The sequence below is a fragment of the Gossypium hirsutum genome, chromosome A06, assembly GCF_007990345.1.
Source record: "Gossypium hirsutum isolate 1008001.06 chromosome A06, Gossypium_hirsutum_v2.1, whole genome shotgun sequence".
Classification (NCBI taxonomy): domain Eukaryota; kingdom Viridiplantae; phylum Streptophyta; class Magnoliopsida; order Malvales; family Malvaceae; genus Gossypium; species Gossypium hirsutum.
The window spans coordinates 5,633,358-5,658,025 of record NC_053429.1 but is presented as its reverse complement, the minus strand read 5'-3'; the positions used below and the strand labels follow the sequence as shown (position 1 = coordinate 5,658,025).

At 33.1% G+C, this 24,668-nt stretch overlaps 3 protein-coding genes and 1 non-coding gene across 26 annotated transcripts; all 4 read right to left on the bottom strand.

Annotated features, from left to right (window-relative positions):
- Positions 1–10,845: 10,845 nt before the first annotated feature.
- LOC121230359 (uncharacterized) lies at positions 10,846–13,838 on the bottom strand. The gene is made up of 2 exons (XM_041114978.1): positions 13,679–13,838; positions 10,846–11,185 (listed from the first exon to the last, which is right to left on the bottom strand). The coding sequence occupies exons 1-2, from the start codon at positions 13,836–13,838 to the stop codon at positions 11,028–11,030; spliced, it is 318 nt and encodes a 105-aa protein (XP_040970912.1). The 3' UTR covers positions 10,846–11,027.
- Positions 10,994–11,100, bottom strand: LOC121231527 (small nucleolar RNA R71). Its single transcript, XR_005929585.1, has one exon. It is a non-coding gene; the product is annotated as a small nucleolar RNA R71 (small nucleolar RNA).
- LOC107962457 (protein SPA1-RELATED 2) lies at positions 13,475–18,857 on the bottom strand. 22 transcript variants are annotated; one of them, XR_005928300.1, is made up of 8 exons: positions 18,378–18,795; positions 17,929–18,156; positions 17,582–17,673; positions 15,763–16,019; positions 15,488–15,645; positions 14,339–14,942; positions 14,117–14,214; positions 13,475–13,997 (listed from the first exon to the last, which is right to left on the bottom strand). XR_005928300.1 is itself a non-coding variant. In XM_041114977.1 (7 exons), exons 4-7 carry the CDS (start codon positions 16,008–16,010, stop codon positions 14,258–14,260), a joined length of 975 nt encoding a protein of 324 aa, XP_040970911.1. In that variant the 5' UTR covers positions 16,011–16,019; positions 17,582–17,673; positions 17,929–18,040; positions 18,378–18,800; the 3' UTR covers positions 13,475–14,257. The 22 variants fall into 22 exon arrangements, 11 of the variants coding, with proteins under 11 accessions (XP_040970911.1, XP_040970910.1, XP_040970907.1 ...); XR_005928299.1 differs by having other exon boundaries at positions 13,475–13,881; XR_005928298.1 differs by having other exon boundaries at positions 13,475–13,857.
- A 3,084-nt stretch (positions 18,858–21,941) lies between these two features.
- On the bottom strand, positions 21,942–23,374 carry LOC107962458 (zinc finger CCCH domain-containing protein 15 homolog). 2 transcript variants are annotated; one of them, XM_016898859.2, is made up of 3 exons: positions 23,173–23,374; positions 22,662–22,813; positions 21,942–22,327 (listed from the first exon to the last, which is right to left on the bottom strand). In XM_016898859.2, exons 2-3 carry the CDS (start codon positions 22,755–22,757, stop codon positions 22,193–22,195), a joined length of 231 nt encoding a protein of 76 aa, XP_016754348.1. In that variant the 5' UTR covers positions 22,758–22,813; positions 23,173–23,374; the 3' UTR covers positions 21,942–22,192. The 2 variants fall into 2 exon arrangements, with proteins under 2 accessions (XP_016754348.1, XP_016754349.1); XM_016898860.2 differs by having other exon boundaries at positions 22,662–22,864; positions 23,173–23,349.
- Positions 23,375–24,668: the final 1,294 nt, after the last annotated feature.

The following is a 24,668-nucleotide window of genomic DNA, read 5'->3' as shown; positions in this document are numbered from 1 at the left end:
CTAACAATTTCATCTACTTCAATGATGATGAAATTCCACCCGGGGGCATAGGGTCAACCAAGGCCTTGCATATCACTACTCGGTGCAAGGGATACACGCTTCCAAGTGTACTTGTTGATAATGGGTCTGCTTTGAACATCATTCCATTATCCACATTAAACAGATTGCCTATTGATAGTTCATATATGAAGACATGTCATATGTGGTGAGAGCCTTTGATGGAACTGAAAGGAAAGTGATGGGACGAATTGACATCCCTCTAGAGATTGGACCGAATACATATGAAGTTGATTTCTTGGTGATGGATATCAAGCCCTCCTATAATTGTTTATTGGGGAGACCATGGATACACTCGGCAGGAGCAGTTCCCTCCTCACTACACCAAAAATTGAAGTTAGTAACAGATGGACGCTTAATAACCATCAATGCGGAGGAGGACATCATAGCGGCAGTCACCAGCAAGGCCCCTTATGTTGAGGCCAATGAAGAGGCTATCGAGTGTTCTTTCCGCTCTTTAGAAATCATTAATGCTACTTTCATTTCGGAAGGAAATGAGATGCCAGCACCCAAAATGTCTAGAGCTACGAGGATGGCCCTACAAATGATGATAGGGAAGGGAGCATTGCCAGGAAAAGGGCTAGGAAGACAGTTGCAAGGAAGGGTTCAAATCCCAAAACTGAGTGAGAAGAAGGATCGTTTTGGTTTAGGTTTCAAGCCAGACCATAAGCACAGGAGGCAAGAAATGGAGAAGCGCCAAACGAGAAGAAAGGCGCGTTTGAATGGAAGAGAAGTTGAGTGGGAATCGATGACATTCCCACCTATATCCAAATCCTTTAAGTCAAGAGGATTGTTGATAGAGGAAAGTCATCAAGTTAATGCTATACACAATAAGGGATCAAAGCAAGAAAACCTCGAGGGCATTCGCCCTTAAAAAATCGGGGAGCTCTCTGAACAATTGGACTGCGGAAGAACTTCCTCTAGTCTTTGGGAAATTTTCAGAGTAATTCTCGAAACATGTTTGTTACTCTAGGGCCTAGGAGTAATAAGATTACATGTGTGAAATAGACTTATGTTCATCTATAATTATTTAAATAAAACATAACTTTTATCAATTTAAACGAGTATTGTTTCATTTTTATCGACCAATATTCCTTTAAATTCTGCAATTCTTGTTCTTTTATTCATAGCACATAAACAACCATTCTTAGATTCATTCATTCTTTGTATATTCTTTCATACCCCCACAGGTCCCTAGATATCAATGATATGGGCGCTGATACTGCAGCTCCTAATTTCTCTGGCGAGCAAAACATGTGTTTAGAGGAACCTCAGGATTTTGAAGATGTTCAAGATTGTGACATTTCTCTTGATCTGTTAAGAATGGTAAAGCAAGAGGAGAAACAAATCATGCCACATGAGAAAGAGGCAATAGAGAATATAACCCTAGAGGAGGGGAAGGAGTTGAAAATCGGAACCCTAATTAGCGAGGACACAAGACATGGTCTGGTTGAGTTGCTTCGAGAGTTCAAGGATATCTTTGCCTGGTCATATCAGGATATGCCCGGATTGAGTACCGACATTGTGGTACATCGACTTCTGATAAAACAGGATTGTAAGCCAGTCCAATAGAAGTTGCGAAGAATGAGGCCAGATATTGTTTTGAAAATAAAGGATGAAGTCAAGAAGCAGTTCGATGCAGGATTCTTGCAAGAAGTGAAGTACTCCAAATGGGTAGCTAACATTGTGCCTATTCCTAAGAAGGATGGGAAGGTACAAATGTGTGTTGATTACAGAGATCTGAACAAAGCAAGCCCAAAGGATAATTTTCCTTTACCACACATTGACACTTTAGTAGACAACACAGCGGGATATTCATTGTTCTCCTTTATGGTTGGTTTCTCAGAATACAATCAGATAAGGATGCATCCGGGGGACATGGATAAAACCATATTCATAACCTTGTGGGGCACCTTTTGCTACAAAGTAATGCCATTTGGACTAAAAAACGCAGGGGCAACATACCAACGGGCCATGGTGAACTTGTTCCACGACATGATGCATAAGGATATTGAAGTATATGTTGATGATATGATTGCCAAGTCGCGCACAGAAAAAGAGCACATTGAGGTCTTGAGAAGATTGTTCTTGAGGTTGAGAAAATTTCAGTTGAAGCTCAATCCAGCAAAGTGTACTTTTGGAGCCAGATCAGGAAAGTTATTAGGCTTCGTAATCAGTGAAAAAGGAATTGAAGTAGGCTCAGACAAGGTCAGAGCCATACGAGAGTTACCTTCGCCACGTACTTAAAAGGAAGTTTGAGGATTCCTAGGAAGATTGAATTACATTGCTCAGTTCATTTCACAACTAATCGAGAAATGTGATCCTATCTTTCGCCTTCTTAGAAAGCACAATCAATGTACTTGGGATGAGGAATGCCAGAATGCTTTTGAAAAGGTCAAGCGATATTTGTTGAATGCTCCGGTATTGTCTCCACCTAGCCTAGATAAACCATTAATACTGTACTTGTCAGTGTTCAGTAATTCTATGGGATGTATGCTTGGCCAGTATGACGAGTCAGGGAAAAAGGAGAAGGCAATTTATTATCTCAGTAAGAAGTTCACTGACTGTGAGAGATATTCACCAATTGAAAAGTTGTGTTGTGCGTTGATTTGGACAACTCGGAGATTAAGACAGTATATGCTATACCATACCACTTGGCTTATCTCAAAACTTGATCTGTTGAAATACATGATGGAGTCAACGGCTCTAATGGGAGAATGGCGAGATGGCAAATTTTGCTTTCAGAGTTTGATATAGTCTATATAAGTCAAAAGGCTATAAAAGGAAGTGTGGTAGTAGACTTCTTGGCTAGTAGGGCTCTAGAGGATTATGAGTCATTGAACTTCGATTTTCCAAATGAGGAGTTGATGTGTATAGCCATGACTGAAAATTCTTCTTGGAAGCTCAATTTTGATGGGGCTTCTAATGCAGTTGGAAAGGGAATTGGGGCAGTCTTGGTATCTCCGAATGGCTATCATTATCCTTTTACATGCAAGTTGGACTTTGATTGCACGAACAATATGGCTGAATATAAAGCATGCATCATGGGACTTCAAACAGCTATAAAGCGAGGTATAAAAACCCTAGAAGTATATGGAGATTCGGCGTTGGTTGTTTATCAGCTTAGAGGTGAATGGGAGACAGGGACCCTAAATTGATTAGTTATAGAAAGGTAGTTTTGGGGTTAGTTGAGGAATTTGATAGCATTACCTTCAATTATCTCTCACGAGACAAAAATCAGATGGCAGATGCTTTAGCAACCTTGGCCTCAATGATCAAGGCGAATAAAGAAGAAGAAATGAAGCCAATTCAAATGAGTGTTTATGGGGCTCCAGCTCATTGTTCTAACATTGAGAAGGAAGGAAATGACAATAACCCCTGGTATCAAGATATATTGCGATACGTGAGAGATCGTAAATACCCTGAACAGGCTAGTGAAAATGATAAACGAACTTTGAGGAGGTTAGCTTGCAACTATGTTTTAGATGGAGATATCCTGTACAAGAAACGGAAAGACCAAGTATTTTTGAGATGTGTCGATGCTGTGGAAGCTAAGATAATTTTAGAAGAAGTTCATGAAGGTGTGTACGGGACACATGCAAATGGGTTCACGATGGCGAGGCAAATCATGAGGTTTGGCTATTATTGGGCTACCATGGAAGGAGACTGTAGTAACTACACCAAGAAGTGCCATAAATGTCAGATTTATGGGGACAAAATTCATGTTCCACCTTCACCTTTGCATGTTATGACTTCTCCATGGCCCTTTTCCATGTAGGGTATGGATGTTATTGGACCAATATCACCGAAAGCTTCGAATGGACATCGGTTTATCTTCGTGGTAATTGACTACTTTACAAAGTGGGTAGAGGCCGCCTCTTATGCGAATGTTACTAAGTCAGCAGTAAGTCGATTCTTGAAGAAGGAGATCATTTGTCGATATGGAATGCCTGAGAAGATCATACCCGACAATGCATTAAACTTAAATAACAAAATGATAGCGGAGGTTTGTGACCAGTTTAAGATCAAGCATCACAATTCTTCTCCCTATCGTCCAAAAATGAATGGGGTAGTGGAAGCTGCCAACAAGAATATTAAGAAAATAGTGGGGAAGATGACTGAGACCTATAGGGATTGGCATGAGAAGTTGCCGTTTGCACTCCTAGCTTATCGAACTTCTATCAGAACCTCTACTGGGGCAACTCCATTCTCGCTAGTTTATGGGATGGAAGCAGTATTACCTATTGAAGTAGAAATACCTTCTCTTTGAATTTTGACGGAGGTAAAGTTAGATGAAGCTGAGTGGGTTCAATCCTGGTATGACCAGTTAAACTTGATTGAGGAAAAAGAGGCTAAAAGCCATTCGACATGGTCAGATGTATCAGAAGTGAATGATGCGAGCTTATGACAAGAAATCTGACCAAGAGAATTCCAAGAGGGAGACCTTGTATTGAAAAAGATCATTCCTATTCAAAAGGACTTTAGAGGAAAATGGATGCCGAATTGGGAAGGGCCGTATGTCGTAAAGAAACCTTTCTCTGGTGGTGCATTATCTTAGCGGAAATGGATGGGAAAATTTTACCCAATCCAGTGAATTCGGACTCAGTTAAAAAATACTTTGTCTAAAGAAGAAGAGAATATAAGGTGAAAACCCGCAAAGGGCGCCTTGAATAAAAAAAAACAGAGAGGCCAAGGTGAAAACCCGCAAAGGGCACCCTGTGACCAAAGGGGTTTTGAGTTGAAAACCCGAAAGGGAAGCTCAAATTTTGAAGAGTACACAATGATCTTGCTACAAAGAGCGAAGAATCTGCAAAATGGGGCATTAACAGAGTACTTGGGCTTTTTTTTAACACATGTTGAATTCAAGAAAGACTTCATGGAGCTGGTGTATAGGCACTCAAGCGGCGATATCTAGAGGATCTAACTTCTGTCTTGTTTGCTATCTTTAGATTCTATTTCTTCTAGAAGATAGGCTAGCAGATTAATTCCCTTTTGTATCTTTTTGATAATTCATTCAAATCTAATTATTCTTAAAAATTTATTCGTCTTTCACTATTCTTTAAGTATGTTGCATTGAAATAATGATAGATGAACTAAATATGTTCACAAATGAAGTTTTGCGCATTACTCTGAAATTTCTAGATAACACAAGAAACTAAAACAGGACAATTGTTCGAGAAATTCACGTAAGTAAGGGATAAAAGAACTCGAGGAATTCCTTTCCTCTAGTCCAAAAGGAAAATAGACAAAGCCAATAATTCAGTTCTTAAAGACATCCTCAGTGGATCGTAGCATTGGAGGACGGCTTACAGGCTGAGCATGAATGAAACTTTGAGAAAAGAAAAGGCAAATGAAGGAATGAATGATGACGTTTAGGATAGGGGTCATATTCATGACATTTTGCATCATAACATGTTTAATTAGGAACATTCGACTCACTTCGAGCATAGCATCCTAAATTATCAAGCATAATCATTTTACAGGTTATCGGAGACAGCGTGCTTTAAAACCCAAAACAGTAGGGTAATAGGCCATAGCATAGTAGATCTGACCTTTATCGGGGCAGATCCAAGATGACAGATCTTATCTCTCTGTATTCGGCGGGGAGCAGATCGAAGATATAGTTGATTTGGCTTTCATGTGTTTACGATGAAGTAAATCTAAGATGATTCGTCGTCTCTGTATTGTCAGAGAACAAATCGAAGTCTGGCATTTCCACTTTGATGGGAGGCAGACACATAGCAGATCTCACCTTCAGATTTTTACGCTGAAACAGATCCAAGATGACAGATCTTATCTCTCTATATTCGGCGGGGAACAGATCGAAGATATAGCTGATTTGGCTTTCATGTGTTTACGATGAAGCAAATCTAAGATGATTTGTCGTCTCTGTATTGTCAGAGAACAAATCGAAGTTTGGCATTTCCACTTTGATGGAAGGCAGACACATAGCAAATCTCACCTTCAGATGTTTACGGTGAAGCAGATCCAAGATGACAGATCTTATCTCTCTGTATTCGGCGGGGAACAAATCGAAGAAATAGCTGATTTGGCTTTCACGTGCTTACGATGAAGCAAATCTAAGATGATTTGTCGTCTCTGTATTGTCAGAGAACAAATCAAAGTCTGGCATTTCCACTTTGATGGAAGGCAGACACATAGCAGATCTCACCTTCAGATGTTTACGTTGAACCAGATCCAAGATGACAGATCTTATCTCTCTGTATTCGGCGGGGAGCAGATCGAAGATATAGCTGATTTGACTTTCATGTGTTTACGATGAAGCAAATCTAAGATGATTTGTCGTCTCTGTATTGTCAGAGAACAAATCGAAGTCTAGCATCTCTACTTCAATAGAGAGCATATACATAGCAGATCTGACCTTCAGACGATTAGACTGAAACAAGATCCAAGATGATTTGGCATCCTTGTGCTTACAAGGAACAAATCGAAGACATAGCTAATTTAGTTTTCACGAGCTTATGATGAAGCAAATTTAAGATGATTTGTCATCTCTGTATTGTCAAAGAACAAATCGAAGAAGCAGATTTGGCATCTCTGTGTTTGGCGAAAAACAGATCAAAGATATCAACATGACAATCCCGAGTTTGCAAGAAACGGATTGAAGACCATAATAAGATCAGTCAAATTTGGTCTTTCTAAATCTTTGCTCGATTCCTGTTACACAACAATGAGCAAAGAGGGGCAACTGTAAGAGCCCAAATTTGACCAGGCTGAAAACTAAATAAATAAATAAACAATTATTTATTTAACAGTCTAAGTCCATGTTACAAAGCCCTAACAGTGGGCACAAAATCAAATATTTCAGACCCATTAACCCGGTTACTACCCAACAGACCCATTTACACCCTTAACCCAAACAGAATACCAATAAACCAAACCCAAATCAGAAATGGACCAAAAGCCCAAGTAACTTTAAGGAAACAGGAAACCCTAGGGTTTCCTGAGGACTACAGCGCCGCAGCAGCTTCTGGAAGCCTTGGAGAGTGTCTGTTGAATTCCCCAAAATCGAGGCCATTAATGAGCCTTCTCAGCACAGCCTGGACGACTCCTCAGCTACCAATCAGCGCTTCACCGACACCACCGCCAGACTTCAGGCCTCCAGCAACGCCAGCGACCCTTCCATTACCGAATTTTTCGCGAGCACCTGCAAAGAAAGGAAAGAAACACAGCAGATACTAAAAACAAAAAAAAAGAAACTAAAATAAAAAGATTTCAGCAGATCACAATCAAAGACATGGTGGATACCGCAGACAAGAAATGGAAAGAAAATTTCTTTCCCAGTTTATGTAATAACAGTAGTGGCTATAAAAGCCCAAAATCAAACAGTGTAGAGGACCGATTTTTTTTTACAGAATAAAAATATACTTACAGATATTCGATTCAGAGAAATACAAACAGTTTCTATGAGGTGATTTAATCATGTACCTTGTTCTTATTTTAGCATGCATATATAAATTGTTTTAAGCAGAAATCGTTGAGGTTTTAAAAAGGAAAGAAAGTTACCTGTATTACGCTTGAAGAGGGGAGAGTTTTTAACCCTCCGACCACCGTGCGTGGCGGCGCGTAGGCACGTGGGAACTGATGGACAGAGATTCCACAGAGCCTCGATGACCGGCCTCTAGTCCTCTTCAGAGGATTCTTTGTTTTTTTTTCTTAAAACGATATTCCAAATGATTTTTAGGCTTTAGTTTTCGCTTATATAGCCCTAACAAAACGACACCGTTTTAGCTTAGTCTGATAAGCTTAAAACGACGACGTTTTGAAGCTCCAGGATTCGCGTGTTGACCCGATTACCCGGGGAGGATCCGCGTGTTTTTAAGAATTGGGCTAATTGCTCATTTGGTCCACCTTTTTTTTTATTATTCATAATTTCATTAATATTTATTTATAATTTATCCCTACTGTTTCAATTTCGTTTCGATTTAACCCTCACAGTGTTTTAAAACCACATTGAGGGAAACGATGTCGTTTTGAAAATAGGGAAATTTTCCCAATGAGTCCCTTTTGTTTTGCGCGCGTTTTAATTAAGGCCTTAATCCATTTTTATTTCTTTTAAATTTGCCCCATAATTTTATTGAACTTTCAATTTAGCCCTATATTTATTTTATATATATATATATATGTTTTTACCTTATTTTTTATATTGTACATTATAAAATTATTTTACTATATATATTATTATTTATTATATCTTATTGTTCACAAATTATTATTATTATTTTACATTATTATTTTATATTATTATATCTTACTTGTATTATACATCTATATACATTGTTCTTACATATATATTTTCGTTATTTTATATTATATCAATTATATTTCTTATTTCCTATATATATTTAAATTATATTTTATTATACGACATTTGTTGTATTTTTATTCTATATTACTCTTTTTTTGGCATATATAACATATATTGTCTATTACATTATTTATGTTATTCATTGTATTATTTAAAATTTTAAAATTTGTAAATTAAATTATATTTTTAGCTCATATTATACACATATTAAATTATTAGTTATTTATTTATTATGTATTATTTTAAAATGATATTTTGATGTTATGTGTTATTTTATAAATTCTTTTACATACTTTTATTATATATATATTTTTAAACCCAATGTATTTATTATCCTTTTATAAATATTTTGTTATTATGCTTTATATATTGTATAGCAAATACTATTTTAAGATTATTATTAAATATTATGTCTTTATTTGTATTATATGTACACTTTGTTAATAATAACTCATTTTTTTTATATATATATTGCATATATCGTGTGTTATATATTATCTTATCTTTATTATTTGACCTTACATTTCATGAACATGTACATTAATATTGTAGTACTCTTTTTTGTATGTCATGCATTATTTTATTACTTTTTGTATATCATGCATTATTTAATTATTACTTTGTATGTTTGTACGTTTTGTTTATTCATTTCTCAATACATGTTATATATATATATATATATATATATATCTTTGTATGCATATTGTTAATATTTGCTATGAATATATGATTTTTATATGTATGTATCTAATGCACGATCTTTATATTATTGTCACCATTCTGTTTAAATGCATGTATTATTTACCTACTACGATAATATGTTATTATGTATGATTTATAATATAATACAATTCATAACACATCATTTTTTAAAAATAAGGCCCCAAAGTTTTCAAAAAAACATAAAGGCAATGCTTGGTGTTCGGAAATTTCGAGAAAGTAGTGCTCTAACTTATTGGGTTGCAACTTTTCTCGTTAAGTTCGAATAATCAAGTACCCTTCTTAGTTCTTAAATGTTTGCAAAATGTGAGCAATTGTCTTGGGATTGCAAAGCAATATGTCCTAACCTATTGGATATAGCGTTTTGTTGTTTCGAGATAGGGATTTCTAAAAAGCTAACTTAGTATCAATACATTGATACAAGTGAACTCTAATTTTCAAAAAAAAATTAAAAACATTCTAAAAAGGATTGCATCTTAAAATTTTTGAATCTCCGACATTAAAGACACTTGATAATCAATTGGGTATCAATCTTTGGGCGTTACGAGGGTGCTAACCCTTCCTCGTACGTAACCGACTCTCGAACCCTTTTTCTGATTTCGTAGACCAAAACTAATGATTTTAAAACAAAATGTTTTAAAGGTAATCCAATCACACCTAAAAAGATTGGTGGCGACTCCTGTTTTCGTTTTTAAAGCCAATTCCCATTTTCCAAAACTCGATTTAAAAATGGTTTCGACAATAGGGGTTTTAATTAGAAAGAGATTTCAATTAATCAACATAAAGTCAGTTGTTCTTACTCTCGAACGAGATATTAACATAATTTAGGGATTTCTACGGATCAAGACACAAGTGAATAAATCATTTAATTCAGATTCATAATAAAATATGAAGTCTAGGTGGATTCTTTCCTGAGTATTGTCTGTCTCATTGGTTAATATTCGATTATTTCTTTGATTCATTATCTGTTACATTCTTAATTCAATTAGTTTAGTAAATTTATATTAAAACACATCACCCCAAATTGTTGGCTAAATAATATAAAAATGGTAATTACTAATACTTTTAATCCTTGTGGATACGATATTCTCTACTCACCATAGCTATACTATTGTTCGATAGGTGCGCTTGCCTTTGTCGTATTTATAGTTAGTTTAGTGACCATCAAGGTTTTGACATCGTTGCCGGGAACTAAAATATTAGAAACACTTTATTTTTATTAATTTAGTCATTTTCATTTTTATTATAATTTTTGTTTTTAGTTTAATTTTTACTTTCTATTTTTTCTTCTATTTGCTTCTGGCAGGTTTTCCTTTAATTTATAACTAGAAGAAACTCATCGGGACCATTACTGTTTGATAGTGAAATTAAAAATATAGCTTGTAGAAACCGTAGAGAAGCAAGGCAGAGTCGAGAGAATTTAGTAGACGAACAAAAGGACATTGTTATTACTGTGGAGATGGGTGATAATCAGAAAATCAGCTAGCTCCTATGATTGTTGCAGATCCAAATTTTATTCCTCGTACTATATATGATTATGCCAAGCCTACTCTAATTGGGGCTGAATCGAGTATTGTGAGACCCACCATTGCTGCAAATAATTTCGAGCTGAAGCCGAACATAATTCAAATGATTCAACAGTTTGTTCAGTTCGATGATTTACAAGATGAAGATCCAAATACTCATTTGGCTAATTTCCTGGAAATATGTGATACTTTCAAGATTAATGGCATAATTGACAATGCTATTCGCTTACGGTTATTTCCTTTCTTGCGGAGGAACAAAGCAAAACAGTGATTAAACTCTTTACCATAAGGTTCCATCACTACATGGGCTTAAATGACTAAGAAGTTCCTTCTGAAGTACTTTCCACCAACTAAGACAGCCAAGTTAAGGAACAACATCTCTTCCTTTGTACAGATCAATTTAGAGACATTATATGATGCATGGGAGAGATACAAAGATTTATTGAGAAGATGCCCTCCCCATGGGTTACCTCTATGGCCACAAGTTCAAACCTTTTACAACGATTTGGACCCTTCAATGAAGCAGTTGATTCACCCAGCGGCCGGTGGTACTCTGAACAGTAAAACACCCAAAGCGGCTTATGAGTTTATTGATCATGGCACTGAATAATTATCAACGGCAAGTCATGAGGATAAAATCGATGAAAGCAACCAGTGTCTTTAATTTAGATGCAATCACCATGTTATCGAATTAGATAGAACTTTTAAATAAGAAATTAGATGGTTTATATGTTTCTATGCAGGTACATCCGGTGATGCAATGCGATACAAAGGACTCGTCACTTTTATCAATCATGTTAATAAGAATGCTTTCTATTAGATCAGTAGATCATTAATGTTAATAAGCAAACCTCAGTTAGAGTTATAATAGTTTTCCTGCGAAATTCATTTGTTGGTTATGATTGACCTTCATTTGAAAAGGATTTTATTGCACACTCACTCTCATCAATTCCTCCTCACCACACTTAATTTTTATCATTTCCTCAAATTCTGCAAGCGTATAACAAACATAGTAGACTGATCATAATCCTGAAACCTCAACATTGCCTCCCACCAAAATGCTTCGACTCTATAAGCCACCAACATATTTCAAAGCAGAGTAATTCCATACATGCAATGACAACCCATAGACAGCCGCTCATGTCACCCTATTCTTAATTTGCGAGAATATTGACCACTCCTCTAATGCAATGAACAACTCTTTCAACCATATCCAATCTATTCTTACATTTTAAGTTTCATCTCATCATCCCCGAAAATAATAAGAAACTGGGCTGTTGAAAATATTCTTAATGTCAACATCAAACACTCCATCCATTAAGAAATTCTCACGTAATCTAATAGTATCGAAAATGTTGTCGTAGTTCCTAATAAGAACTTATTCAACTTTTGAGGGCTTCTTCATCAATACAATCAGCTATCACTTCTAGCCAATATCAAAATATGTGCTCAAAATCTTTCTACAACCATTCGGCTTATAAGTCTCAGTCGTATTCCATGGAGACTCCTTAAAAGTTGAAACATCTTCCATCCTTCCAACCTCCTTGTCTTTTACAGTACTTGGATCCTTACCAGTATACCACCCTTAATTAGTGTTGCCGCCTTACTCCATACCTGGTACATATTATCTTATTATAAAAACATCAAAGCATATTTGGTACATATTATCTTATTATAGAAACAATGGAAGAAAAAAAAAACTCGAGGTTTATATGGATTTGAAGCAAGGTAACATACTTGATATTCAAATTTTGGTTCAAAATAAATAATATTTTGTGTTTATATATATCAAGATTAATTCATTTAAAATTTAAAAATCTTATTTCCAACTTTACATTTTTAATGAAAACAACTTTTTTTTTACATATTTTCATTCATCAAAAATCATTATTAAAATTTTCAGCCAAACATCACCATTCACTACAGGAAAACAGACTTTTAGCGGCGTTTCTAAGCGCCGCTAATACTTTTAGCGGCGCTTGGCAAAAAACGTCGCTATATGCAGCGCCACAAAAGTTCGCAACATTTTTTAGAAAAAAACGCCGCCAAAGACCAAGACCTTTAGCGGCATTTTTTATAAAAGCACCGCTAAAATTCTTGGTCTATAGCGGCGTCTTTTATAACAGCGCCACTAAAGACCAGGACCTTTAGTGGCGCTTTTATAAAAAACGTCGCTATAGACCTATACTTTTAGCGGCACTTTTGTAAAAAAATCGCCGCTATAGACCAAGAACTTTAGCGGCTCTTGTAAAAAAACGCCGCTATAGACCTGTACTTTTAGCGGCGCTTTTTTTAAAAACGCCACTAAATGTCATGAAATTCAAAAAAAAATATTATAAAATATTATAAAGGTCCTGAAAAATATAAAAATTTAAAATTCATTATCAAAATATTGAGAAGAATAATATCCTTGATATAAATATAAAAATTTTCTATTAAAATTTTAACTTTAAAACTAAATATAAAAATTAATGAGTTTAAATTTAGAATTTAAAATAATAAATTAATAACACAATTAAAATCCAAAAGTTAGAACTCAAGTTATCTTAAATATTAAAATAAAAATAAAAATTTAGAATCAAAACTAAAATAAATAATAAAAACTAGATTAAATATAAAAATATTAATAAAATAATATATTATAATGAAGTTACTTAAATTAAATAATGACTTAAATCATAGCCATATAAAATATAAAATTTGACTATCCATTCCCACGTGAAATATCAATATTGATTATTTAAGCTGGTAATGAATATTCTATTTTCTAAGTCAAAATTACAATTCATGTTTTTCTTCTTTAAACTCAAATAAAAAAAATGTTGAAAACAAAACAATTAAATTAAAAAAATAGAATAATTAGTTGACACGAGATTATTATTAAATATATGCAAATATGCAAGTAGACTACTACAAAACTGGGTGTAGTTTTTGATCAACTAATTAGTTGATCCTACTACAGGTTCTAACTATAATCTACTTAACTAACATACAAACATATGGCACTCTAATACTTTTTTGCACATAAAATATCTGAAACTCACACCTGAATTCGGATTCAGAGCACATACGGTGTCAACTGCATGTTGATCAATATCATTCTTATTCGCTGCTGCAATGCCTCCCATATGCATTTGTAGAGGTAGGAGCCAACCATTATGTGCCTTCTGCAAATTGTTCTTGGACTGCAATCTAGTGTAATACATCCAAGAACAGGAAACTGACCTGTAAAGGAAGCATTGCTCAGTCCTGCATTAATTAAAGATAGAATGGAAATGTCACAAGAACTAATAACAACCGAAGTTTTGAGGTAAGCACGTAAGATACAAGCAGCTCCTGTCAAGTTAGAATCTAACAAAAATCCCCTGCAATTATACCAGAGATATGACAGTTGCCACAAGCATTCACTTCATCAACATTCATACCAAAAAAAAACCTGGTTCCATAAACTAGAAAATCTACAAGTCTGGAAAGATGTACAAACCTTAACCAGACCATCGTAGTCATTTGAAGCCAGATAGTTCTTGATATAGTTATTCCAGCAAACACAACTAAGCTTTGATTTGTTTAACATCTCAATGACTGGATAATGAATATCAACAGAGTCATTAAAAAGTGCATTAAATTAAAATATCTTTATTTTATTAGAGATACCAGCAGCAGCAAAATAATCCTCATCATGATCAAAACTTAAAGAACAGATTACATTCGCAGAGTTGTTGAACTCCCGACTTCTCATTATCCCACGGACTTCAAACTTGCTACATCGAGCATACCTACACAAACCATCAAAGAATGCTCCAAGGCTATCAGGAGGACTCGATATTTCTTCATTGTTTTGTGTCAAATGCCCATTGTCACGATTTTTCAGTAAATCCTTATCTGGCCGTCTCATAGAATCGGTTTCATGAAAAGGGACTCTTGACCTCATAGAGAAATAAGCAGATTCAAGCTGATTGATATTTCTCATTAACCTCATTTCATTGTCACTGGAAAACGGGTATAAACTTGAATGCATCTCTGAGATTGGAGGTTCTTTACTATGGTGCCTACATTCCCTCGCATTGATGGAAGAGTAAGTTAAAGGTTTTCTAGAAAAGTGCCTTCTTTTCTCAACCTCTTTAATATCTGCTTCCAAGCAAGCAATATCTTCCATTAATTTCGAGGCATGCTTCTGCTTTTTCTCTTTTGATAAACCAAGGAAATGCAATAATAATTTTGATTCAGTATCATCTCGGTTAATGGATGACGACAGTTCTTCTGCAAATACTTCTTGGAATCCATTAAGTACTTCAAATTGTAGGATATCCCTGATAAATATCAACAACTATAAACTTAGAACCCTATATTGAATTATAAATGGACATCAGGGTCCTAAGATTTACAAATACAAGCACAAAGAAAGCAAGTTTGTACTAACGTAAGCATTAATGCTTAAGACTTAGTCATAAAATAATAAAGCCGAAAATGGTTTCATCAACATACCGTTACCTGAAATTTAATTCCATGCAGATCTCCAAGATGTGCCTTACCTGGTGCATTTTAACTACTTCCACATTTTTGTTTTTTATAGTTTGTTAATTTTCTATTCTTATTCTTTCCACCAATAATAAATGGAATATAATTCTCCAATCAATTCATCATCTGATTCACTGATGCTTTTTGCAAGATACATAGGTTATCATAGAGATATAGCTTACTAGATATATATATATAATTATCATAGTCTAATCAGTAAGGCATTTAAAATTCTAGCCTACACATTGGCATGCTACTTTTTCAAAGTCTCCATATCCAACATCAGTTATAAGATTCTAGAGCTTCACATTTAGCACCGGTGAACAATTTGTAGTACCTGGTTGTTGGGCGCAAAGAAGGTTCTAGGTGAAGTAGTCTAAGACAAAATCCAGCTTCCTTGAGATTTTCTGATAGAAAAGTTGGAGGAAAAATCCTATGGTGTAGATCCAACATTGCAGCAGCATGTGCTTTCTCAGATTCAAATTGACAAAGCAACTGAAAGAAACAATCAAATTGCTTTTTAGAACGAATACAAATATCCACTCTCTTCCACGCAGATCAAAAATAGATAAGAAAACAAATAAAAGATAAAAGAACAATTGGTTTTTGTACCTCAAAAAGTAGCATACCCAAACTGTATATATTAGATAAAGTTGTGCAAACACCTTCATTGATTTCCTCTGGACTAGCATACCACTTCTCTTCCAACTGCTCATTCACAGAGATTGACTGATGCTGAGCTGAATTAGAAGAATGAGAGCTTCCAAAATTGCTAAATTGTGTATGGGAGGCATTGCTCAGTCCTGTAAATACATCCATCCATGACAAAGAAACAGGAAACTGACCTGTAAACGAAGCATTGCTCAGTCCTGCATTAATTAAAGATAGAACCATAAAATTAGCTTAATTCAGCTGGGCAAAATTGCCAAAGATCAGATAATTAACATTTCCAAATACCCGATTGCCATCTTTAATAAAAATGGAAACTTGGTACTTTGCAGAGCAAGTAGCACAGAGAATGCTAATACAAAGCAACAAACATAATAGAAAGAAAGGCTAACAACAGCTTGCCATGCATGTAAGCATTCATAAAACAGGCATGAGTTTCAACTTTCAATAAATAGCTGCATAACTACCAAGCAAAACCCCATAGCCAAGGATATGGTGTTCTATTAATTGACAACAGAAACAACATTGATAAAAATGCTAAGTGAAAATAGTATGCCTTTGGGGGAAAATTATGTGATTAAAGTGTAACAAGAAAGAAAATTAATTTAATATGATTAATTAGTAAATATTGAACTTTTATGATAAAAAAATTAAATTGAAAAGTTATGAAAATTTATTAAAAAAATATTTGATAAGTGAAGAATGTAGTAGAGAATGTAGCATCTTAATGTTTTGATCCGATGTTCGGGTCAAGTATGAAGATATTACAGTGGATATAATCTTAGCAGTTTGAAAAATATCTTACGAAAAAATATTTGATAAAATATTTTACAGGAATAAAGAGGTAATTTCACATTAACTGAAAAATCTTTTACCTTGACCATCCTATTTTACTTTAAACAAACATTCAAAAAGACATTGAAAAAGACAGAATATTTTCCCTAAGCATAAATGTTGAAACCACCTATAACTAGTGAAAAACCTTATTTAATAGACAAAAGTGGATAATAAGGGTAGTGGCTCTGTATACTTTTATATAAGCGCTTAGCGTGAAACAAGATCGAACATGGCTCAATCCGTTACATCATTTTTTTTCCTCCTAAACAGAGAGTGGTTCAAAGATGAAAAAAATCAGTTGTCTGTAGAATTTATCAGATGAACTTAACTAGGAAGCAGAATGCAGGAGAATTGATAAGACCGACATTTTGGATATAGAATAACAATTAACAAGGAATCACTTCCACACATGCATAAAAAATATGTTCAATAATAATAATAATAGAAATTATATTTTGCATGTTCACAAGAAAATGTGGTTGATGTATAAAAATTAGTAGTAAATGACACAAATGATTTTCATAATGAATCCAATACAGAAGTTTGTCCAGTATTGTTCTTCAACAAGATTCTCTAAGAAGAAAAAATCAAGAAGATGAGGGAGAGATATTGAGATCCTGTCAAGCAGACATCCAGAGATAAACTTTTTACTTCTAATGAAAATATATATATCATAACTGAATAACAAGTATCAAATAGGCAAGACCATGAAAGATTATTGAATTCTTAGCCCAAAGCCTATGGACTATTTGTTAGGATATGTGAAAAGCTTTAAGTGGCTACAGTAATTGTCTAAAATGGGGATGATATCCAGAAGAGTCTGGAAATTGGTGTTTAAGAAAAACTCATAAAGTCAATTCCTAAAAGGAACGAAGAATTTGATACAAAAAACAAAGAAAAAAATATATAAGAAACCAGACATTACCTCATCTTGAAGCAAAGTTAGGAGACAGTCTGTAGATGTAAGGCCTTTCATCTCTGCCTGTAGCTTCTCCTCTTTAAGGCCCAACCAGGTATCTTGAGGCAGTGCAAAAAGAAGTACTGTCAGACCATCCCCTATTGATGGAGGTATACCAGAACAACTATTTTGGTCAAAATCAAATGAACAATTATTCTTTCTATTACTTTCTCTTCCAAGTCATGGAAAGAAATCAGAAAAAGAAATATTTGAACAAATGAAGTTGCAAATTGAAATTCACTCTTTGAAAGGAGGAATTAACTAAAAAGATAAATGGTAGTTGACTGAAAGATAAACAAATATGCCCATCATACCTTGAGTGCAACCCTTCCTTTCTCCTCTTCACTTAAAACGGTACTGCCATCATCTTATCTCCGAATCTCTGTAATCCACTTGATGAAATCCCTCAAACTAGAAGGTGCTGATCTAAATACCATACATAATACATCATTAACATCTTTTAGATTCTTGGAAGTGAGCAAAAGGGGAAGATCTTCCGTTAAGTACTTAGCGACTACATTCCAATTCTCATATTTACAGCTCTGCATTTGATACACAATAGCAGTACCGGTTATCACCTCTTTGAACAATAAAGCTCTGGCAAACATAAAGAACATAGAAAAAATAAATCCGAAACAAATAACTTTTTATGATCAACAGCAAACCCTAGAAACAAATAGCTAAGTCCGAAAGCCAAAATCGTAAAAACTCGAAACCAAAGTAAAAGGAGAAAGATAAAAGAGTGTCAGAATCGTAAAATTACATCATAAGCATCATCTGCGTTTTATTCATGGACAGCTCCATCATCTTTGTCGGAGGCATCGGCGGAACAAGCAACAGCTTCAATCTCCTCCTCATCGTCTTCTTCGCCGTTGACATGAGCGTTCATTCGCTCCCCTTCGATGAACTCGAAGCATTGTACAATTCTTCATCAGAGGACGCTGGCTTCAACGATTTTGCCATCTCTTCTTCAAGTTTATCAAAACTTTTTTTTTCCTCTTTTATTTTCTTTCAATGATAAATGAAAATGAAAAAAAAAAGAATCAAAGGGACTTCGGCGAAAATCAAAGGTATTTTGATTTGGGGATTTTGGGAAATCGATTTGAGGATATCGAATTGGGGAAAATTTTAGGGGATTTGGAGATTCAAAGTTTGGGGCACCAGACGTTTGGGGATAATCTGAATTAGGGAAAGTAAAGGGCGATGTTTGTGGCGTTTTTTATGAAAACGACGGTAATTCATATCTTTTGCGGCGCTTTTAAAAAACGCCACTAAGTATGCAGCCCAATAATTTTTTATTTCTTTTTTTTCCTCTTTTATTATTATTATTATTATTATTTACTAAAATGGTTAAATTTTAATTTGGTCTCTCTAATATATTTAAATTTCAGATTTTTTTGCATATACTTTAATTTTTAATATCATTTAGTCTATATATTTTTATAATATTATTAATTAATCCAAATAGTTAATATTATTAACTTTTTGATTAAAACATTACATGATAATATATAATTGGATAACATGAACTCAACCTATAATTTTACGCACAATACCAAGACTAATAGCAGAATTTAACCAAACATATATAATTGCTATCATTTGAGTGATCATGACTAAAATTTTAAATTTTGAAAAGTACAAAAGATAAAATTGATCGATTTGAAAAATACAGAGACTAAAACTAATCAAATTAAAATATAAGGACTAAATTTTAAGTTTAAATTTCACTTAAATAAATTAAGTGTAGAGGAATTAATTTGAATTGAATTATTTTTAATATATCAAAATATTTTTAGATTAAATCTTAAACCATTTAATATATATATATAAAGTTTATCTATTATCTCTTAAATAATTTAAATTATAATCATAAGTTTAATATATTCAAATTAATATTATCCCTTTTACAATTATATAAGAAATCGTTTAATATATAAAAAAACTAATTAATCTAAACCTTAAACCTCTTAACCCCTATCCCATAAACCCTTAACCCTAAACCCCAAACCCTTAACCCCAAACCCTTACACCTTAAACTCCAACCCTAACCCCTAAACCCTAAATCATGATCCCTAAACCCATAATTCATCATAAACCTTCAAATACTAATTAACTCCTAAACTTTAAACCCTAAACCATATATCTTAAACCATAGTTAACTCATAAACTTTAAACCCTAAACCATCTTAAACCATAAACCTTAAACTATAATAATAATTAATTCAATATTTTAAATTCAACGATTATATAAGAAAATATTTAATATATTGTATAACCATAAATTTTAATAATTATTGCTTTAGGGGTTATAGATTAGTGTTTATAATTTTTTGGGGTTTAGGGGTTATATGACTTTTAGCGGCGTTTTACCAAAAGCGCCGCTAATGCTCTGGTTTTTAGCAGCGTTTTAATAAAAGCGCGCTAATACTCTAGTTTTTAGCGGCGTTTTTTACTAAAATGCCGCTATTGCTCTGTTTTTAGCGGCGTTTTTGGTAAAACGCCGCTATTGCTCTATGTTTTACAATTTTTGCGGCAAACGCCGCTAAAGCCCTATTTTCCTGTAGTGATTTTCCAAGAAAACAAAAATGAAAATAGCCTACGCTTCATAAAATTAAACAAAGACTAATTGTACCACATAACTTGTTTTGGAAATAAATTTTAGACTCAATATATCATTTGGTACTCAAATTTGAGTCTTTTTTAATGTAGCAAGACTAACTTTTTAGTGTTTAATTCAAGTTTTAAGTTAAATTGAGAAAAATTAATTACAAATATTATTAAATTTAAATTTTCATATTTTTTAATAAAATAAATTTAATATTAATTTTGAATTTATTTAATTGTGTGTACCTGTTAAATATAATTTGGATTTGATAAAAGTTAATACTAATATTATTATTAATTATGAATTTTCATCAAATCAATCCTAAAACTCGAATTAAACATTAAAATGTTAAAACTTATTCCTTTTGGTATCAAAATATACAAGTTTTGTCAAATACATGCACCACAATAAAAAAATAACACAAACACCACATTAAAAAATTGTGAAATTTAAATACTAAATAATATATTAAACCTAAATTTTAATAGTAATCCAACCAAATAAATAAGATAATAAAAAATGATGTTTTACTTTAAAATCATTTCTAGCTCTATTATCCATAATGTGTACAATAACCCATGCTTATGTCAATTCCACACACATTGGCTGAGAGACGTGTTAATATGTTAGGTGGAGCCGGTTAAAAATTTGAGTATAAACTTAAATCATATTGTAAATAATTAATTCAAATCAATTTCAAGTCTGACCAAAACTACGTATTATTTTTAAATTTTTTTGAAAATTATTTGATACATCATAATAGATTACACAAGTAAAAGCTACGTATTAGAAAAACATAACAGTATTTGAATCCTGCTCATGAAATTGAATTCCATTGATGGTATATCAAATACTAACCAAAACAATTAGATACGCAGGTTAAGAGAAATTAACCATATAACATTCCTCAATATCAATAGGGTTCTAGGGCAGCACTTTCTAGCCATTCTATCCATCATACAGACATTATGAACTCTAATCTACCCTCTCTATGGAGCAAACCAAATTCCCCTAGCTAAACAGACCATAAGTGCATTGAAGCTATGCTAAACAAGACCCGAAAAGAAGAGACTGTTATGAACCAACCAGGTAGCTTCTAATTTATGAACTCGCCCATATCCAATTCGGGGGCATTCAGTTTACCGAACTTATATTATTAAGGCATAGTACCCTTTATTCACATTACGATAGCAATGCAGTTAAGTCATGGCGGAGTATCACCTTCTAAAAAACATACAAGTATTTACAATCAAAGTTTTCATGCATAATTGTATCACCAAATGCTGTAAGCTTTGATTATCCTGCTTCACAAATTAGACCTCATCACCTATTCTTTCTTGCCCTGAATCCTACAACTGCCTGCAATAACATATGCTAGCACCAATCAACCCAACCCTGCTAATCTAACCGCATTTATCTACTGCCTATTTCTGTGTTTGCAGGGACAACTTCATACTTTAGCCGAACAAGAATTTGAAATGAGACCTGTTTTCAAGTATGGACTAAGAAATCTATATCGATTGCACGCAGACTTAGAATTGAATCCAGAGGAAAGTTGTCATAAGAAATTCCTTTGTATGCATCAAGATTATTCTTTTATTATTATTTTATTTAGTATAAAAGCTAGTCATGACAACCCTAAATACAATATAAAAAAACCACAATATACATGAACATGGCAATCAAATGCTAAATCCATAAAACAGTAACAAAAAAGAGTTCATCGAACAATATGGCAATAATAAATTGATCCAGGTAGTCTAAGCATCAACAAATGGGAAAGAGTAAAATGATTTAATACATTGTCGACACTGTAACCGGAAACCTAGAAATTACCTGTTTTTCCAATAGGACTTATTTTACTTTCTCTTGAATAAACAGACATTTAAGACCGGGAACTCAAGAGGCAGAGCATCTATGCAGTATCACCTACTGAAATCAATGTTTCATGGTCATTCCTTGAAACTAACTTAATATTGGGAGTTATCAAAAACCCAAGGTTCATGTAAGAAAAGCTCCCGTCCGTTCATTTGCACGGTTCCGGCTGCTATATCTTCAGCACGCTTTCTAGCTGCCTCAGCTTTCTTAGCTGATGTTTCTGCATCCTGCAAAATGACATGAATTGTAACATGAAAAAAACCTAAACTGAGTTCGAACAACCGATATGAAAAGGGAAGTAATTGAACAAAAATTAAGAAAACTGGACAATTTAGTTTCTTTTTAGGACTCTGCTGCCCCAAAAATTTTAATATAATATTAAATCGAAATTATCCAATGTTTAGTTCCATTAGTTTTGGGGCATAAACTGGAAATTAAATTCAACACATAATAAGAAAGTGGAAAATACGTAAAACCCTAATTGGCATTAAATCATTAGAAAGAAAAATTAAAGATTAAATACAGGAAAAATAGAGACAGAGAGGGAAAAGAAGGAGATACCTTTTGGCGCTTCCAAGCGAGGAATTGGGATACAGTAATTGGATTATTGGTTGGTTGTTCGTTCTCTTGCTTTCTCTGTTCTTCTTCCGCTCCCATTTTCCTTTTTCCTTTCTCTTTCCCCAAACGGAAAAACTCGTTTAATTTACACTGGTCTGGTGTTAAACGCCACCGTTCAGCATAAACATAACAACGTGCTTTCCTTTCTACTTAATAGATTATCTTATTAGATTAGAGATCTAGTTACATCGTTATGAATATTAATAAATACAATTTTTAGATTAATAAAATAAAGATATTAAATTGGTTCTAAAATTTATGTGCATTACAAGTATAATTATGTTTATGAATTTAATATTTAAATTATTAAAATATTAATTGTACAAATAAATATTAAAAAAATGTAATCCTACCTTAATTTTACATCGATTTAAATGGGTCATTCTCTTATTTTATTATCATTTAATTTTATATATTACATATGAAGGATATTTTGGACTGAAACCAGAGTTACCATAGTCTCCCTTGATGCGCTTTGAATAATGGAAAAGGTTCGATGAATCTCCAAATCGGATTCAAAGCTCCCGTCCTTCTTCTTTACTAATCTTTTTTCTCTCTCAGAAGTTGAAGAAGATGGTCGGCTGATATTGCTTGAATGATTTTGCTGCTTGGCTTTGGGCGTTTCTTTTTCTTGTTGAGTTTGATTGTCCCTAGGTGCTTTTATTATTTTGTTTATGTTGACAGCTGTGTTATTTTCTTTGTTGTTTGTCGTTTCATGTTACTGTACCTTTAGTTGATTTTGTGTGCTTTGCTTTTTCCTGTTACAGCTGTGCTGAGTTTTCTCAATCTTTTTGCCTTGAGCCTTGTGCCAATAAATATCAGTCATATTCAAAAAAAAAAACTTTATATATTACATATATATATTGTAATGTTAATGAATTTTAATATCATTTAAATATATATTTTTAACTTCAACATCGTGCTTAAAATAATTATTTTATTGAAAGCATTTCAATTTTTTTATGATATTTTTTAAAAGTAATTTCCAACTTCAATGATAAACTAGTCATTAATAGAAATGACAACTAAATGAGACGAGGCAAGTCGATTTTTTTATTTGTATCTAAAGTTTTTAAAATTTTAAAAATGCATTTACGTAAAAATAATTGAGAATTTTAAAATTTTAAAAAGTTTTAAAAGGGGTGTAAATCAAATTCTATATTCAAAATTTTATTTAAAGAGGTTATTTTGAAAAAAAAATTATAATTTTATTTCGTTTGTTACTTTTAATTCTACCATAAAATAAAATTTTCAAATTTTGTTGAATAAATCTTAGTTAAATTGGTATTAATATTATTATCATTGTAAGAGGATGTGGATTCAATGCATTCAAGCATATTTTATCTTCAATATTGTTTTTTAATTAATTTGTTTGAATAAATATTTTTTTTAAAAAATATACACAATTGGTATTGGATTTTATTTTATTTTTTCAAAATAATTATTTTTCAAACTAAGGTTGTTTTGTGATTTTCGACATAGAAGATGTAGCTCTACTAATATGCCTTCCAACAAACGGTTTACCAATAACTAGGGGTGAGTATTCGATTGAGTTGAGTTGAATCGAGTCAAAAATTTTTGAATTAGTCGAGTTGACAAATCCTATTTTAGCAACCGAACTCAATTTGAAATTTTTTCGAATCGAATCGAATCGAGTCGAGTTAACGAATCCTATTATTTATACTTAATGTTATGTTTAGATGGAGCGATTATTTAACTAGTAGATGAAGTACAAGATTATTTAACTACATGAATAATATAATGATTTAGTCTTTTAATTTAATGAGTAAACATTTATCAAAACGACGTAGTTTTACCTTTTAACTTAATTATTTTGAATTATAACTTTTAATAAAGTAAACATTTATCAAAACTACGCAGTTTTGTCTTTTCTTATTTGGATTTTCGGATAACTCGAATTGTATAATTCATATTCGAGTTAAACCGAAA

Coding starts and splice junctions, on each gene's coding strand:
- LOC121230359 (XM_041114978.1), bottom strand. CDS start 13,838: ATGTATTACACTAGATTGCAGTCCAAGAACAATTTGCAGAAGGCACAT. Junction 11,186..13,678: donor TGCTCTGAATCCGAATTCAG/GTGTGAGTTTCA, acceptor TTTACTGTTCAG/AGTACCACCGGCCGCTGGGT.
- LOC107962457 (XM_016898853.2), bottom strand. CDS start 15,969: ATGGATGTATTTACAGGACTGAGCAATGCCTCCCATACACAATTTAGC. Junction 15,646..15,762: donor TGGGTATGCTACTTTTTGAG/GTACAAAAACCA, acceptor TGTTTCTTTCAG/TTGCTTTGTCAATTTGAATC. Junction 14,943..15,487: donor TCTTTGCGCCCAACAACCAG/GTACTACAAATT, acceptor GATATTTATCAG/GGATATCCTACAATTTGAAG.
- LOC107962458 (XM_016898859.2), bottom strand. CDS start 22,757: ATGGGAGCGGAAGAAGAACAGAGAAAGCAAGAGAACGAACAACCAACC. Junction 22,328..22,661: donor TCGCTTGGAAGCGCCAAAAG/GTATCTCCTTCT, acceptor GTCATTTTGCAG/GATGCAGAAACATCAGCTAA.